Source organism: Gambusia affinis, linkage group LG12 (assembly GCF_019740435.1).
Source record: "Gambusia affinis linkage group LG12, SWU_Gaff_1.0, whole genome shotgun sequence".
Lineage (NCBI taxonomy): Eukaryota > Metazoa > Chordata > Actinopteri > Cyprinodontiformes > Poeciliidae > Gambusia > Gambusia affinis.
In genome coordinates, this window is record NC_057879.1 from 11,406,749 (window position 1) to 11,422,257 (window position 15,509).

General features: G+C 40.3%; 1 protein-coding gene across 2 annotated transcripts; it reads left to right on the forward strand.

Annotated features, from left to right (window-relative positions):
• Positions 1-1,635: 1,635 nt before the first annotated feature.
• Positions 1,636-15,183, forward strand: onecut3b (one cut homeobox 3b). Of its 2 annotated transcripts, none has more exons than XM_044134263.1 (3): positions 1,636-2,716; positions 14,816-15,053; positions 15,114-15,183. In XM_044134263.1, exons 1-3 carry the CDS (start codon positions 1,636-1,638, stop codon positions 15,181-15,183), a joined length of 1,389 nt encoding a protein of 462 aa, XP_043990198.1. The 2 variants fall into 2 exon arrangements, with proteins under 2 accessions (XP_043990198.1, XP_043990199.1); XM_044134264.1 differs by lacking the exon at positions 15,114-15,183 and adding an exon at positions 8,418-8,511 and having other exon boundaries at positions 1,664-2,716; positions 14,816-14,892.
• Positions 15,184-15,509: the final 326 nt, after the last annotated feature.

The window sequence follows — 15,509 nt, forward strand, 5'->3', positions numbered from 1 at the left end:
GGCGGTTTAGCGAGTAGCTGTTTTTTTTTTTCTTTAAAGATTATGTTAAAAGATTCAGGTTGAAATTCTGTTAATCCTCTGACTAAAACTCCTATATTTGTGGGGCGTGTTCGCCCCCCACCCCCTTCTTCTTCTTTCACAATTTGATTTTTGTTTTCGATTTGCAAGTTATTATGTTCGGAGACATTACACGTGAGAGCAATATTACAATCAATTAGCAAAAAAAAAAAAATAAAAAAATAAAAATAAAATATAAAAAGTAATAAAAAACACAATAAACAAAGTTTATTGCCTTTGAGTTATTTTTATTTGTCCTCCACCTTTGAGACGAGTCAGCAAATGATAGCTAGCCACACACACCAAACACACACGACACCAATAATAAATGGGGCTTAATCTGCATGCCGGCCGCGCAGAAAGAGACGGATTTTAAGACATTTTCTGGACTGACATCTGTGCTGTTTGACTGTGAATTTACAGAGCAAGTCATTTATTTATTTACCTATTATTATTATTATTATTATTATTATTATTATTATTATTATTATTATTATTATTATTATTATTATTATTATTATTAGCAGCAGTAGTAGTAGTAGTAGTAGTAGTAGTAGTAGCAGTAGTAGTAGTAGTAGTATTGCATGCACCGAAATTCCGAATCTCCAAACCCTGCACTATTGCGGAGTGTTTTCATTTCACATGCCGTTTTATTCTAATTGCCTCACAATGTGAAAGTGTGGCCGAGTAATAGTCCACAGATACTCTAGTTGTATTCGGGAGACACTATTCTGCCCTTAATTTAGTGACCTTCTCTCAAACAGAATCAGCGGGGCTGGCTGGGCTCTCATTGGTCTGCATGGAAGCGTCGGGGATCCTAACTTTGTGACCTCCTGCTCCCTCTCCTCTCCCCTCCCATCCCCGCTAACCGGCCCGCGCCCCGTCATTAATCTCTGTCAGTCAATACTTCGATCAGGTTTATCACTGAGCGCATAAATGCAAAACCATACAGTCCGTGGGAAAACAAAGTGTAATCAGTAAAAGAAACAGAAAAGACTGGATTTGAAAAACAAAAAAAGCAAATCTTAAACAGGAAGTCCGCGTCAGAATATGCTCTGTGCATTGATGGTGAAAGTGATGTGTGCAATATTAAAAAGAATAATCTCATTTGTAAAAATATTAATATTGAAAATAAGGGCATATCTCATATCGCAGACTCTAAGATGAAAACTTAATTGTGTTTCGCAGCTTCGTCCAGCGCTGTGAGGCAGTTTGAGGCTTTGCTCGTGCGCGCGCCACGTTATAAATCCACGGAGACGCGCGCCCTTTCCTCTGATACACTCTTAGTGGGAGCGCTGTCGGACCAGAGATGAGATCCAGCCCAAGAGAGCTCCACAGCACATGAATGCACACAGAGCCCGTCGGTTCTGTACAGAACAGAACAGGTCTCTTCTCAGCTCCGGATCGATCGGCGAATTTCATTCAATGGATTTGCGTTCAAATGGATTGATCATTTTATTTCTTCGGGAGGGCTAAGAAAAGAAGGCAAGAGAGCACACGAGTGAGAGAACAGTCGGAGTGAAAGACAGAGGGGTGTGGGTGGGAGGGTGGGAGAAGGGAACATACTCTCTTACAGCCATGGAGCTCACCATGGACAACTTGCACAGCGTCTCGTCGCATTCCCAACCAGGGGACCTCATGAACTCTCCGCACGCTCGGCCGTCTCCGTCCCCAAGCTCCACACCCCGCAACCTGGTCTCGCACGCTCCGGGTGGGCGACCGACCATGGTGTCCGGCATGGCCTCACTTCTCGAAGGGTCCGGCGGGGATTACCGGACGGACCCGTCCGCCTTGTCGGGACACCTCCATTCGTCCATCAGCATGTGTGAGACCGGGATGAGCCTTAGTAACACATACACCACGCTGACCCCTCTGCAGCATCTACCTCCGATATCCACCGTGGCTGATAAGTTTCACCACCCGCACTCGCACCACCACCCTGCCGCCCACCAACGACTGTCCGCCGGGAACGTCAGCGGGAGCTTCACTCTGATGCGGGAGGACCACCGGGGACTGACGTCCATGGGCAACCTGTACAGTCACTACCCAAAAGAGATGTCCGTCACTGGGATGGGTCATGGATCGTTGTCTCCCTTGTCCGGCGGGCTCGGGTCTCTGCACAACTCCCAGCAGTCGCTCTCCGCCTACGGTCCCGGCACGCACCTCTCCACCGACACCAAGATGCTGTCGCCGGTGTCAGGGTTCGAGTCTCACGCCTCCATGCTGTCTCGAAGCGACCAGGAGCACCTGGCCAGAAGTTTAGGTGGACACGGCCACGGCTTGATCTCCAACCTCAATGGGATGCACCACCACCCGCACAGCCACCTCCATTCCCAAGCAAACGGTGCTGTGATGATGGCCGATCGGGAGAGGCACGGTCACGTTGCAGGTCAGGGAGTGTCAGGTTCGGGCATACAGGCGGAGGAAATCAACACGAAGGAGGTGGCTCAAAGGATAACGGCCGAGTTGAAGCGCTACTCTATCCCGCAGGCTATTTTTGCCCAGCGGATCTTGAGCAGGTCGCAGGGCACCCTCTCGGACCTGCTGCGGAACCCCAAACCGTGGAGTAAGCTCAAGTCGGGCCGGGAGACGTTCAGGAGGATGTGGAAGTGGCTGCAGGAGCCCGAGTTTCAGCGGATGTCTGCTCTGCGGCTGGCCGGTGAGGCAATTATTTCACAACATCCATGTTTCGCATTCAACAGTTTCAAACAACATATATCACACCGTCATTGTAGATATACACGCAGGTTGTATAAAAGAGTTTCACGGGTCCTAAAAGACTCAGCACCACGGACAGCTCCACTGTTCATTGCATGAAGCTGTGAGAAAAAATACACTGGTCATTTCGCCCCTTGGTCGTTTCGTGCCTTTGTAGTTACGGTCGATTTGTGCCCGCCTTATGGGGTTTGAAGTTTGCCACGCGAGGTTTCGCCCCTTTTCCATTTGGTATTTTAGTTATTTTAGTGGTTTTCTACTTAACTTTTTTAGGATACGTAATGGTTTGCCGAAAGACGCTTCTTACTGACTTCCTCCTGCCAAAAAGTGTTCAGTAATTTCGTCCTTTTATTGTTTTTGGACGTTTTGCACAACCTTTGACAACCGGGGATTTAAACTTACTTACTACAACTTACTCAGTCTGCTGCAAGAAAATTAATATGAGTAGGAACGACTCGAATAAAAATAATTTTAACTGCAGAATACCCGTCGTAGTTCATCTTGTTGGACCACAACTCATTATCTGATCACACTAAGAGTTAGGTGGTAAAAATGTTCATAAAAGTTGGGTTTCAGTAAATTCTTTACAGTAATATTGAATTATATGCGAGATTTAAGATCTTTCAACGTTGATTCAGACTCGAATGCGTTCAAGTTTCTGAGTTCAACAAAAAGTGAACTTTTGCAATGGTTTAAAGCTCTTGAAGAGGCTTGTTTGCTGACATGAAATGGAAGCAGGGAGGGACTAATTGCATAGGGGCGAAAAAATATAGAAGAGAACTTCATTTAATGTAGAAACAGACAAGAGCATTTTCACTCCTTATGAACCTAATATTTCAGTAACAGCTTTGAGGACACTGACATTTAGACACGCTGTTGTAAAGTAAAATTTAATCTATATTTTTGATCGTAATATCTAATCCCAGATGACTCACAATCACGTCGAAGTGAATATACTCCCACGACGCCTGTTTCTCACCACCGAGCGGCGGTTCGGCTACAGGGGCCAACAAGTTGCGTCGGCAGAAGCGGGGTGACCCCGGGTTGCCTGATCAATACGCCAGTTCCCACTCTCCTTTTTAAATGTGGCACACCGATCAATACCCGTAACACAACTGAAAGATGTAATAACCACACGGTCCACTCCTGCTTTTCAAATAGTAGGAAAGTAAATACTAGAGCAAAAGACTAGGTAGATTACCATTCAAGTCGTTATGTAGAATTTTTAAAAAATATATAATTTAGGGAAAGACATGTTGAAGTTGATGCAGACAGAGTGGATTCAAGTCACCAATAGTGTATAGACACGCTGAGAAGGGGCGCATCCAGAAAGAGGTCAAACGGGTAGGAGATGGGGGGCACTGATAAACTTTGGGTGGCATAAAAACCAAAGGCTAGGACAAGATTTTAGTATTATTCATCCTGTTATCCTATTAATAACTGTAGGAATGTTTGGGGTTGCAGCCAGGTTACAGGAGGTGAATCATAATAATAATATAATCTATCTATCTATCTATCTATCTATCTATCTATCTATCTATCTATCTATCTATCTATCTATCTATCTATCTATCTATCTATCTATCTATCTATCTATCTATCTATCTATCTATCTATCTATCTATCTATCTATCTATCTATCTATCTATCTATCTATCTATCTATCTATCTATCTATCTATCTATCTATCTATCTATCTATCTATCTATCTATTCTATCTATCTATCTATCTATCTATCTATCTATCTATCTATCTATCTATCTATCTATCTATCTATCTATCTATCTATCTATCTATCTATCCATCTACAATCTATCTCTATCTATCTACAGATTTATATCTTCTAGGCTCATGCTGTATTAAGTTTACACAATATTCATTGAAACTGTTGTTGAATCTGCATATACCAGATGTATCCAACAACAACAACAACAACAAACCTTTTTTTCTTAGAAGAAAATGTTTCTTTTTTTCCAAGAAACCTTTATGGCGGATAAAATTTATATGCAACACACACTGTTTTCCCACAAAATTGTGTAAACTTAATACTAAAAGCAGATAGATAGATAGATAGATAGATAGATAGATAGATAGGTAGATAGATAGATAGATAGATAGATAGATAGATAGATAGATAGATAGATAGATAGATAGATAGATGAGGATTAGTAGCTGAAGGTTTGAGTGTCATTAATAGTGTTGCTCTGTCCTTTCAGTGTTTGCTTGGCTTTGCACATAGGAGATCAATAAGGCCCATTCCCTAGCCCAACCCCCTACTCTCCCACTCCCCAGTGCTCACCCTTTCTGCAGCACATGACAAAAAATATCACTAATCTTTCTCTGTTTAGCCCAGCAACAGGCAGGCAGGTCATTTGGCTCAGGAACCTGACCTGGAGGGCAAAAAAAAAAATGAGGAGAAATTCTTCAAGTCAAACGATGTGCAGAGGCATCTTTGCCCTCTCTTTTTATCGCCCATCAAACGTACTTGTACTATGAAATATTGATGCAAGTGTTGTTTTTTTTTCAGAGGAGTCCAAATGGAACAAAATTGGAATGTACAAAACTTCAGTCAACATGTCTTAAGTCCAAAAGCGAGAAAAGCAAAACTGACATGGGAAAAAGAAGAAGAAGGAGAAGAAGAAGCCTCATGCAGGAGCCAGGAGATGCCATTGATTGAGAGAGGGCTGGCAGGTTTGGGCTTTGTGTGAACAGTCAGATAGAGGCAGGCTAGTGAAAGGATCAATACCAGCCTTAATAATTGATAAGTATAAGGGAGACGAAAGCAAGAGAAAGAGAGGGAGAGCGAGAAGGAGAGAGGCAGGAGAGTGGTTGTGTGAGCACTTGTAACAGCATCTTCTTGGTAAGCAAAGTAAAATTTGTGGTTAACAGCTGAGGACCACACACACACCAGTCCCACTTCCCAAACATCACAGAATGGGGTGTGTAAGTGGTTTTAAAAAACCCCCAACAAAAAAACGCTGTTTACAACCCAAACATACTGTGAAATATCAATAGTACAAGCTGGATACCAGGCAGCAGGGTCTGGACTTCTACTGCTGAATGAAGGGGTTCACAGCACAAGTGGACATTTTTTTTTGTTTTGTTTTATTTTTAACCAATCACAAAGGGATCTTTTCCCACAGAGAATCTTACAGTAGACAAAGGGCATCAGAGCATCTAGCTACCTATCGACACCTAGTAATGAGCGCTTTCTGCTCGGGTCAGCGAATCCTCTGAACAATCCAAGGTTGTGATGTCATTTGATTTTAAAGGTGGGTATGCTTTATGGGGTTCGTAATGCATCTTTATGGAGGCCTAGAGCACATTTTACTGAGCATGCTCTTCTCTGAGTGTCTGCGCGAGTTCCTCCACATGCACATGCATGTGGGTGTGTGTGTGTGTGGGGGCGTATGTGGGCGTGTGTATGGGTGTGTGTGACTGGGTTATAGAGTGTGTCTGCACTATACATTGTTCAGGCTTATCTGACTCACTCTGAATCGGTATTGATTTTCTCTCTTCTGCTCTCCTCGGGTCTCTCATATTCTTTCTCTCTTTCCTTCCTTCCTTCCTTTCCTTGCGTCCTTTTCTCGTCCTCTTTTTCTTCTGGCACTGCACCAGCCATCCAGCCTCAACTCACTTCTGCTTTATGGTCATTTTACTCTGTAACTGAGATTTTGCATATCCACTGTCCGACAAACCGGAGTAAAATATGTCGGCCCTCCATTTGAAAGAAAGTGGATGCAGCAGAATCCTTTAGCTTGGCGATAAAAGAAAAAAGCAACATATATTCAAGTACGTGTATAACATATAGATGTGATACATTTAAATTGCTCAGGGAAAACAAACTGCACAACTATAGTATTGTGTATTAATGTATTTATCAAGACAAAAATATTTAAGGAGAGATTTCTCTCACTTCTCTGCTTGCAAGCTAGTACAAATTTTTTTATTGTGTCATGACATAATTTAGGGTCAGAAAACTATGATGGAATTTTAAGGGTGTAATTGTATTGGTGTATGTTGTCACCAAAATCAGGTTATAAAATGTACAAAAAAAAGTGAAATGCATTTTAATTCTCCTTGCTCAAGCTACCAGACCAGAGAATTTCATGGGTATTTAATGTGATATATCTAAATAATTATATATAAAATAATAATTTCTAATTTTTCCTAACTTGGACTTATAAATAAAGGTCTCGTCAGATGTCACTTTGTGGTGCTGAACGGACAGCTCCCTCTCATCTCACACCTCTGCAATTTGGTCCATTTTGTGTGTTCTGCACCTTTGAAATGCAACTTTTAAGGCGTAAAGTTCTTCAACCAAAAACCTGCGTCGATGTTGCGCATTACGCGTGAATTTCCTGTGTAAAAGGGACGCAATCCTGACGAGAACGAAGTCAAACAGTTTGAAATAAATAAAAAAATATTCAGACAAAAAGAAATTGAAAGATAAGATACGCTGTGCTTGAAAATAGATCACAGGTCATAATTTACGTCTTTTATTTGCACGGTATTTTAGTGTTAAAGGGAGTCTCGGACAGACCGCGTATTTCCAGGTATTTTACAGGGTCTTCGGAATACTCTTTAAATTAGTCCAAATGTTCAGCCATGCGGAAGACGATTATTTCTCTTGTGCAAATAAGGTGAAATAGGTTCATGAAAAGTGGGTGAAAATACATAACCACGATGACTTGTATTTAAATGTAGTTTTTTTTTAAAGTTGTCCTGGTCGATCAAATGTGTAGAAAAACTAAGTCCAGCTTTCCTCTTTTTAAAAATTTTTCTTTTAATTTTTTCTTTTTGGAAAGGACGAGGACCTGGTATGAATAAGTTAAATTTTGAACATGTTTGTCTGGGGTTAGTAATTGTAAGGAGTTTTCTTATATAATATAAAAAGATACCCACGTCCAGTGATTATTCCCGTTTTCAAGAGAACATGAGCTTCAATTTATATTAGATGCAAACATAAGTTAATTTTAAGGACATAATATAAAAAAATACACAAAATCTCTTTATAGCTTATATTGTCAACAAGGTCAGTCATAATTTACTACAGAATTAGTATAAATTACCTCCTTCCAAATGTTTCTGGACAGTGAACTCCGATTTAAAGGACATGCCTTGCTTTTTCTTTCGTTTAGAATTAGAAAATAACTCTTTTTTTTTTTTTTTTACTTTTTTGAAATTTATATTTGCTAAGACATTTTTAAAGTGTGACATTTAAAAGTTGCGGTATGGGTCGTGGTTAACAAGTCAAGTTAACAAATCTCCACGGAAAGTTCCCCCCCCCTGCAAGCCAATAACTGATGTGCTGCTAAGCTGCCAATCACTCGTTTAAACAGGAAAACGTGGGATTTTCACCGAGAAATACATGACAGCTAACAGATAAACCAATTCTAATCAATTATCGGAGCTTAAGGGGATGCAGGGAGGGGAGGGGAGGGGGAGAGGCATGCACGGTTGTGCGGTGCGCTGTTGTACGGCTCATAGGGATGGCTGGGAGAGGGGAGAGCAGACAGTGAGGCGTTTTAACTCCCATCAATGAATAGGCCCATATATGCACATGATCAATATAACCAATAATCGTATATCTGAGGGGGGTGTGACAGAGAGTGATTGACACCAAACTGTTTCTCACCCGCAGTAGTCCGTCCAGGGCGGGAGAGGGCCCGTCTCACCGCACACAAAGCCCGATCTCATCCGTCCGTCCAGGCGTCGACTAGCAGCAGCACGGTGCGGTTAGTTCACCGTCTGCCCGGCCCACCAACACTCACACACATTTACAGCACACACTTCCTCTACATATTAAACTGATGCCACATGTATACATCAATAAGTATAATTAGTGCTGTTCCTTCAGACTGCTGCTTTTGAGGATAAATATAGCCTTTAAAGTTTGGCTCTTTTCCACTTGTTGGCTTTCATCTCTGTTTATTGTCCCTGAAATCTTGGGATGCCATCTGTATTTCTGCACTTTTTAAAAACAAGTCAACGTGGAAAAGTGTCTTCACACTTCACATTCCTACAGTGATTCAAATTGTTCATAATCATTTTTTTTTTTTTTTATTAACTCTATGGAAAACAAAACAAATATCACCATGTTTCTCTCCTCTGTGTTATCTGTTATTTAACTATTATATCCACAGGGAGGAATTAAGTTATTTGAGCAAAGTTTATCACTCGTTTAATCATTTCAAAGGAGTGAAACCGATTTAGATAAGAACTTCACATCAGTATAGTGTCACCTTATGTGTGGATTTTTTTTTTTTTTTTTGTCAAGTTTTAGACATTTTATGACATTGAAAATCATTACCAGATAGATTTCTGACAACTGAACATGTTCCTGTAGCATGCTTTCAAGCAGGTTACGCCCAAAACAGAGTATGATTAAAAACAGAAAGTACGTCTTTTGTCAAGAAAATTTTTCTTCTTATTTAACAGCCATTTTCTTCTCTTGAAAGATGTGGATCCATGGGTCTGATTTGTAGTTTTAAAACTATTTAAAAGACACAGCACACACATTTACATTAAGGTTTGAGCTACATAACTGTCTCATAACCTGCAATAAGAAAATGTCTTAAAAGTATAAATGTTTTATTTAATTGCAACTAACTAATTAACTAACTAACCAACTAAATGCATTAAATATAGTCATATTCCCTAATCCACATTAGTGGAGGCAGAATTGTCTCTAATGTTTTCATAAAACTAGATGGCGGTCACTTACAATCTTGAATGTGGCACACCAAAACCAAAAGCCAAAATTTAGATAGTTACATGTTGTAACTCACTGAAGCTTGTCTTAATCAAATTTATGTCAGAATTAGCTACCTTTCGATTTAAGACTGACTGGGTCGTGGGATGGGGTGGTGGTGGCCAAGCTTGACCATGCGTGACCATACGTATTGTTGTCCCGTAAACCTGCGGCTTACCCATTGTCAATTAAATCACTATTGTGGTTAAGGATAACTTCAGTTCTTTTCTTTATTTGGCCTAGAAAACCATGTTGAAATTTTGATATTTTTTTTAGTCCATATAAGTTAGCATAAACAAAGATGTCCAGGTTTGGTTAGCCCATTTGACCAACCCAAATGTAACTCTTCAATCACAGTCAGAAATCAGTAAATGGGTCTTTGTTGACGTCTTCTCACCTTCCACTTCCTACCCACAATTCCGCGTTGTTTAGACACAGTTTTCCATGCTTGGGGGAAGCAGCTGAGTGAGCACAGCCTTGCATGAAAGACAGAGCAAAAACACCACAAGCCAATAACACTGAGCCATAAAGTCTCGCTGCTTAGGTGCACGCTGAGTGATGAGTGGATCAGCAGGAGCTTGTGATCAGACTGAAGTGGCTGTTGCCTGAAATCTTTGGCATTGTTGACTCTTGGACATTATAAAGGAGAGAAAATGAGCGAGAGCCACATGAGACTGCCTCTTGTCTCTTCAAAGTAGCTGATTTGGTAACAAGGCAGCTAAAGATAGCCTATAACCGTTTGGTTCTGTCTCAAGAGAGGTCCCTGTAATGAGCTGCCCCCCGTCCTCCCTGTGATCCCATACTCTGCTTGCTCAGAGGCTGAAGGAGTCTCATTTGAAATGAACCCTATTGATTATCTGAAATATGCTCTGACTAGCCCCCGATCTTGCGCTAATTCCTGAGTTTAGTTTAGGTTTGAACATGGCTGCAGTGGTTATTCCCACCACAGGCCTCCGAGCTGCTCTCATTGGCTGATGGAGGAAAACCAGAGTGGTGTTGGCATTGTAAAATGGCCTGTAGCACAATTTCTTCGCAAACAGGCATTACATATTAAATTATCACTATATTAGCACTAGAATTCAGTCATTACATTAGAGAGTATTGAGTTTGGGTTGAGACAGCACTTAGGGAGAGCCTGGAGGAGATTCTGGCGCGGCCGGGCCTGAACCAATTGAATAAATGTTCCATGAAATGGTTCTGAAGTGAGGATCAATCAATATGGGGGGCTATCAATCTGGCGGCAAATTAAAACAATCGAGGAAAAACAACCAGAGGAAACCAGTCAAGTAGGAGGCTCTGGCATACGGAGGAACATGCAGGCTACTAGCTGCTTCCTGCTGAGGGGAAATATTTCTGTAATTATGCTTCACTTGCGATAACACAGCAGGAACAATAACACACACACACACACACACACACACAAGCCCCCCCAAACCACCACACACACACAGACAGAGGTGAGGTATGCATGTGCACATTCACATTGATCTCGGTCTCACAGTCAAATCTGTTTTCTGCCGTTGTCTTAACCGGCTTTAAAGTCATCAATCATTTGCATACACCACCTCCACACTGCAGCCAACCTCACTTCTTTCCCCTTTAATCCTCTCCTCCTTTGCTCTTTTCCTCATGTGCACACAGGCATCCAAACCTGGGATCCTTCCTGATCCTCTCAGTCTTAACTTCATCTCCTGCGAGCATTTCATATCTATTGTATTATTATTATTATTATTATTATTATTATTATTATTATTATTATTATTATTATTATTATTATTATTATTATTATTATTATTATTTTAATATAATAAAATATTATTACTATTAATAATACTGGATGGCTGCCACTCTTTTCCCGCCTCACCTCCTTTGTTCCTCCAAAGATAAACAATTTCTTCTCATCTGTCTGTCACAAAAGCGCACCCAAGCACGCGCACTCTCCTCGCCCCCCCTCCACCCCCACACGCACACACACGCACACACTCACCAACACACTTTCATGCACCTCGCTCTCGCGGATCGATGCGGATCGATCGGGTGGGGAAGGGAGCCCTGATTACTGGACCACGTGGTCAGGAGAAAACCGCGGAAAATCGATCATTGCAGCTTTTTAGGGCAGCAGAACAGAACAGACTCCCTCCAGTCTCCACAGCCAGAGCCGAGCCCTGCACTACTGACGATGCATCCAGGCAGCGCGGCTCTCGGCTTCTCTTTGTCAGCATTTCACATCACGCTCCTCCGGTTTCAGCAAGACGCACACGCGCACAGTCACACAGACGCGCGGTCAAAACACTCCAGACAAATCCATAACCCTCTCTCCTGAAAGAGAAGGTTTGCTTTATTTTTGGTGGCGCAAATTACATTTGCTGCAAATGTTTTGCAACCAAAAGCTACACATTACTCAAAAAATGAAATTAGTGTATTCTATAATTTATTACTGAATTATTATACAATGAATGTATTTTTTAGTCTCCCGATAGATGAGATCAGAAATGCAAAGTTAAAGCACGGACTCCAACCACAGTGAGCCTCTTGTGAAGCTTCCCCCAAATTCCTTATTGGGCACAATTTCAATCACACTTTTTTCTTCCACTGAACTTTACATCACTATGCCCGGATACCGTGACAAATCAGTTTCTTTAACAAATACATTTCATGACTTACTCTCCTTGTGGATGGTGCAACTGTCCACAGAATGACTAAACTTTCCTATTTTTTTGCCAATTATGTTTAACACAATCATACAATAGCATTTCTGCATTGAAGATACTTTTATTCGGTGTTAAGCAATACTCAAATTTTCTCATGAATTGAACTGTCAGTCACAATTATCTAAACAAATAGGAATAAATGCTTAAAAAACATAGCAGTTGAGATACCCCCATTATCCTGCAGCTAGTGGAAAATAGATGGTTGGCTACAAACCTACCTTTAAAATAGAGATACTACAAGTAAATGTTCTTGACTTACATTTACAAGTCTATAGAGTGATATTTTATGTTTTCCTTAACAACTGCAGATGTTGCCTGCAACTGACAAAAATTCACATTGCTAATGTTTTGCAACATCTGGTAGAAAAATTGTGGGGGATTTGTTGTTGTGTTAAAGAAATGTTCATGCATAAATAATGATGTTAACAACTAGAAAACATTTCTGAAGAAATTTTGATGGGGACTGAAACCCTGTAGTCTTTCATCTAAATACGTAATAATGCATTGAAGAGAAAGTTAATGCATTATTAATAGAAGATAGTGATCCAACATACTGATCAATATTTTCAATGGACCCTTGCAAAAAAAAAAGAAAAGAAAGATAAAACAACCCATGACAGAGTCAGACTGTCTGTTGAAGGGTCATTTGAGAACTTTATTTTGAAGGTAAAACTTATTTCCCTTTAATACCCTGCTTAAGACAAGTAAGGAAATTAGAAACATTGGAATTATGTAATCAATGTACAGCGAGACTTTTACCCAAACTGTCTTTCGTTACTGTCTTAGTTCAATTAGTGGAATTAGAAAAAAAGTCAAATTTTAAAAATAATGTGACTTTTATTTTGATCTTTTGTCTTAATTCAGCATCAATATTAACACTAATCTAACCTATGAAATATTTAGAGTTTTATTTTCAAGAAGATCTGACATTTTTATTTCACAGCCAATGCAAGACTAAATCAAACAATAATTTTTTTTTCTTAGAGAAGTTTGAAGAGAACCCTTGAAAATAAAGAAGAACAATTTGAAGATTGTTATTATACTGAACCTTATTCCAAAGATGAGGAAATAAAATTTGGTTTTCATTCAAGGGCAATGTTGCTGAAATAGACCTTGTATCATAAATACAAGCAACAAGAATATTTTGAGCATGAGTAAATTAAATGCATTCACGGTGTACAACCAATTATTTTTAAAGGCTACAGTTAAATTTGGACAAAGAATGAAATGTATCCTGGTAGGTATAAAATCAATTAGCACCTTTAGTGACAAACATAGTAATGTATCAACATCACTGGTTTGAGTGAGATTTAACTTAGTTTGATGCTATAACAATCTGTTTCAGTTTGCAGTCACTGTACAGGAGTTCAACAATTTTGATTTATGTCATTTATAGTTCAACAGAGCAAGGGCAGAACACATACCACATATCAAACTTTCCAGCTCATACTTTCCCAGAAGTGAGAGGTCGCATTTCAGAACTTACCGTGTACTTTAATTGAACGATTAAAGAACTTAGTAATTATTGCTTCCAGAACTTTTAGGAATGCATTATAAGGTGACTTATAGTGGGATACTTTCCTAAGAACCTATTAGGTATTTTCTGTAAGTTATAGGCGATTAGAAAATAACCAGTATGAGGAAATAATCAGTACGTTCTGTTAAAGTTCCTAGAAACTACGTGGTAAGCTTCACAAAGTTTCCATCAAGTACACGTGTGTTTATGCAATTGAAATAAACTGAATCGATTCAATGTATTTTTTTCTGTGGGTGTGTAAATTAAACATCACCATTGATCAAATACAGAGTATTTGAGTTTGGCCCACTCAAGGTTATCTAACATATTTAAGTAATATCTTTAATTTAATTAGTTCAATTATTGTTTCTGTAACTCAACATAATTGAATCAATTATGTGTAATGTATATTTGCTAACCAAATGCAATTGACCACTTCTGTTCCAATATCCATATTTTTTAATAATACTGTGATAAACCATGTGACACTGAATGATAACACACTTTGGCTTTACTTGCACCAAAGCTGCCACTCAGAACTGACAGAACCTTTTCAATTATTTTTGGTTACGTTGCATCACACGTACAATTTTTAAATCAATAATTAATTGTGCTTAAATTGATTTTTGAACTGATTAAGTTATGTACATTAGATGGTAATAAAACATGTCACTTCTACGTAGAGCTGGAATTTGAGTATTTTGATTATTGAGTATAGGATATAGAGGCCACATAAGGGGTCATAGCGTGCCAGATTTGGCCCGCGGGTCTCGAGTTTTGACACGTGCTCTAAGTTGTGAGAAAATATGGGCTGTATTATAACCATTTCTCCAATTTGTTCAGTTCTGCAAAAGTACTTCATCTAGTTTATTTACTGTGGATCAACATTTTTAGCTTTTTCTTCTTTTGCTGTGCTATATAAATAAAATTACCTTTATCTTTACCTTTTCACCAGTACTTTTACGCGTTCTGATTTGACTTATTTTCTGTGCTCCGCTGCAAACCTATCATTGTATTTAGGCATGTCTTTTTTTATGCTGTCCTTCTCTTTCTATAAACAGCATGTAAGCGCAAGGAGGAGGACCGGGGACGGGAGCGCAGCCAGGTGCCAAAGAAGCAGCGGCTGGTCTTCACAGACCTGCAGCGTCGCACCCTTGTGGCCATCTTCCGAGAGAACCGCCGCCCCTCCAAGGAGATGCAGCTCACCATCTCTCAGCAGCTGGGCCTGGAGCTCTCCACCGTCTCCAACTTCTTCATGAACTCACGTCGCCGCTGTCCGGAGCGCTGGGACGCAGAGGAGCACTGTCATGGCGTGCACAGCCACGGCCATGTTCACGCTCCCCACGGAAACAGCAGCAGTGGCGGCACCAACAGCGCGTCCCCGATCCAACCGGGCACCTCGTCTGCAAATACGTTCTCCAAAGCCTGACGGCTGCAGGACGCATGGTTGAACTGATATATTTTTTTCCTTCTTTTTATAAGCCAAACAGTGTTTAAAAACTGCTATACTGCACAGTAGCTGAGTGTGCAGCACTCTTATCTGATCTCATATGCTCTTCTGCACTGGAACAGATGAATCAGATACTTTCAGTTCTATGTGTTTAACTTACATTTTTATCATTCTAACTTGCATTTTAAAACTAGTGCCCTCGAACCAAAGAATATGTAGCTTTAAACGAGTTTCCACATCAAAACCACAGAAAATGTATCTGCACAAAAGTGTAGTTTTGTGTTTAAGTCGTACAATGGGAGGGG

Excerpts from the sequence above, each read along its gene's own strand:
- onecut3b (XM_044134263.1), top strand. The coding sequence starts at position 1,636 with ATGGAGCTCACCATGGACAACTTGCACAGCGTCTCGTCGCATTCCCAA. Across the intron at positions 2,717-14,815 it reads GTCTGCTCTGCGGCTGGCCG|CATGTAAGCGCAAGGAGGAG; the intron begins GTGAGGCAATTA and ends TTCTATAAACAG. Across the intron at positions 15,054-15,113 it reads GAGCGCTGGGACGCAGAGGA|TGGCGGCACCAACAGCGCGT; the intron begins GCACTGTCATGG and ends AAACAGCAGCAG.